The sequence below is a fragment of the Limulus polyphemus genome, unplaced genomic scaffold (assembly GCF_000517525.1).
Source record: "Limulus polyphemus unplaced genomic scaffold, Limulus_polyphemus-2.1.2 Scaffold8382, whole genome shotgun sequence".
Taxonomy (NCBI): domain Eukaryota; kingdom Metazoa; phylum Arthropoda; class Merostomata; order Xiphosura; family Limulidae; genus Limulus; species Limulus polyphemus.
In genome coordinates, this window is record NW_013673992.1 from 13,180 (window position 1) to 14,972 (window position 1,793).

Below are 1,793 nucleotides of genomic sequence, written 5' to 3' on the forward strand. Positions count from 1 at the left end.
GCGAAGAATATTTATGGTTAAACAATTATTTAAGACAATTAACAACTTTTCTACAGTGAAAAAATTATTGGCAAAGACACTTTTGTAAAAGTTTAATTGAATTAACATTTAGGGTGTAATATGTATTAAAATGTATCACAAACACATTTACAAAGCCTAGTTAAACACGCATTTAGACTACGTTATACTTGCTATGTTTTATTTGTTATTTATGCTATATTTTGTTTGTTTGTATTCTAATATTCGAGTAAAGCTACTCAAGGGCTATCTGCGTTAGCCGCCCTTAGAAAGAAGGCAGATAGTCAACAGCGCCCACCGCCAACTTTTTGGCTACTCTTATCTGACCGAATTGACTGTTACATGTAATGAGCATCATGGCCCCAAGGTGCGGAGCGCATTTTTTTAGGCCTGGCATGGTCTGGTGGTTAAGGTTCTCAACTCGCAATCTGGTGGTCACGGGTTCGAATCCCCTTCACCAAACATGCTCGCCCTTTCAGCCGTGATGGCGTTATAATATGACAGTCAATCCCACTATTCGTTGTAAAAAGAGTAGCATAAGAGTTGGCGGTGGATAGTGTTGTCTATCCGCCTTCCCTCTAGCCTATCACTGCTCAATTAGGGATGGCTAGCGCAGACTGCCCTCGAGTAGCTTTGAGTGAAATTCAAAATAAACCAAACCAACTTTCTGTGTGTGTGTGTGTGTGTGGTAACGGAATGCGAATGATGGACCTCCAGATCCATATTCCAGCAAGTTAACCTCTGTGTATTCCTGACAAAGAATGTCTCCGTAATTGTCTAAGCCTCAGAGAGCACCACAACTCAAGAATGCGTACTTTTTTCGTTTCCTTCTTAAGCCTACAACTGCTATCTTTGCTGCCTTGAGAGGTTCCACTTCCTTTACAACGCCTTTTGATAGATTTCTTATCTCTTTTCTTCCCGTTTTGTGGCGGTGGATTGGAGAGAAATCCTGCAACCTCTGAAAACTCCTTCCTGTTGGCAATGTCTAAAGCAATCTCCCCTTGCTACAAACAAAAGTACATCACATAATGAAAGTCGTACATCTGGTTGTAAGTAATGAACATACAAAGCAACACAATATTAAAAGACATATTTAATAAGGTGATCAATTTGAACAATTTCAATCAAATATATTATTAGTGTGAAGGCTGCTGGTAATTGTTTCGAGTGTTAGGGTAAATTTTCTAAAACAGCCTTACTTGATTTCCATTCTCTGTCGGAAATCCAAAATTCTACTTCCTCATCTCATTGCCTACATTAGATCCTAGTTATTTGATTCTACACAATATGTTTTACTTAGTTTACTTAGTTGTAATGATTGTTTATACAGATATATATATACACATGTATATCATTCACTGGCAAAATACGATATTTTAATATCATTTTCCCCCAGAAAGTAAAAGCCATATTTTATTTAGAAAACCACCTCAGCTGACCGTAAGTTGAAGAGGGAATCAGGTCATTTTCAGAATGGCCAAAGAACATTGACCTAATATTTCAAGAATTAAACCTATATTTTAAAAATACTTCTGAAGGAATAAAACAATAAGATATATTACGTTACTTTACCGTTTCAGGTTTTATTTCTAGTTATTTCTCTGCTCAACAAAGTAACTTGCTAAGCCTAACCTTGTTCTGAATAGACTGGTCACAACCGGCTTCCAGCAAGATCTTCGTTAACTTTCTCTTACCCATTGCCGTGGCTATGTGTAAAGCAGTGTCTCCATTCTGTTAGGAGAGATAGAAACATATTGGTTACTTGCTAGAGTACT

At 37.4% G+C, this 1,793-nt stretch overlaps 1 protein-coding gene across 1 annotated transcript in view; it reads right to left on the bottom strand.

Annotated features, from left to right (window-relative positions):
- Positions 1-1,793, bottom strand: part of LOC111083157 — a 17,015-nt gene that overhangs the window by 5,264 nt on the left and 9,958 nt on the right. Inside the window, exons 5-6 of the mRNA XM_022379454.1 lie at positions 1,651-1,749; positions 834-1,022 (exon numbers count right to left, since the gene is read on the bottom strand). Of these exons, the coding sequence (XP_022235162.1) occupies positions 834-1,022; positions 1,651-1,749 (288 nt within the window). The remainder of the gene's footprint in view (positions 1-833; positions 1,023-1,650; positions 1,750-1,793) is intronic.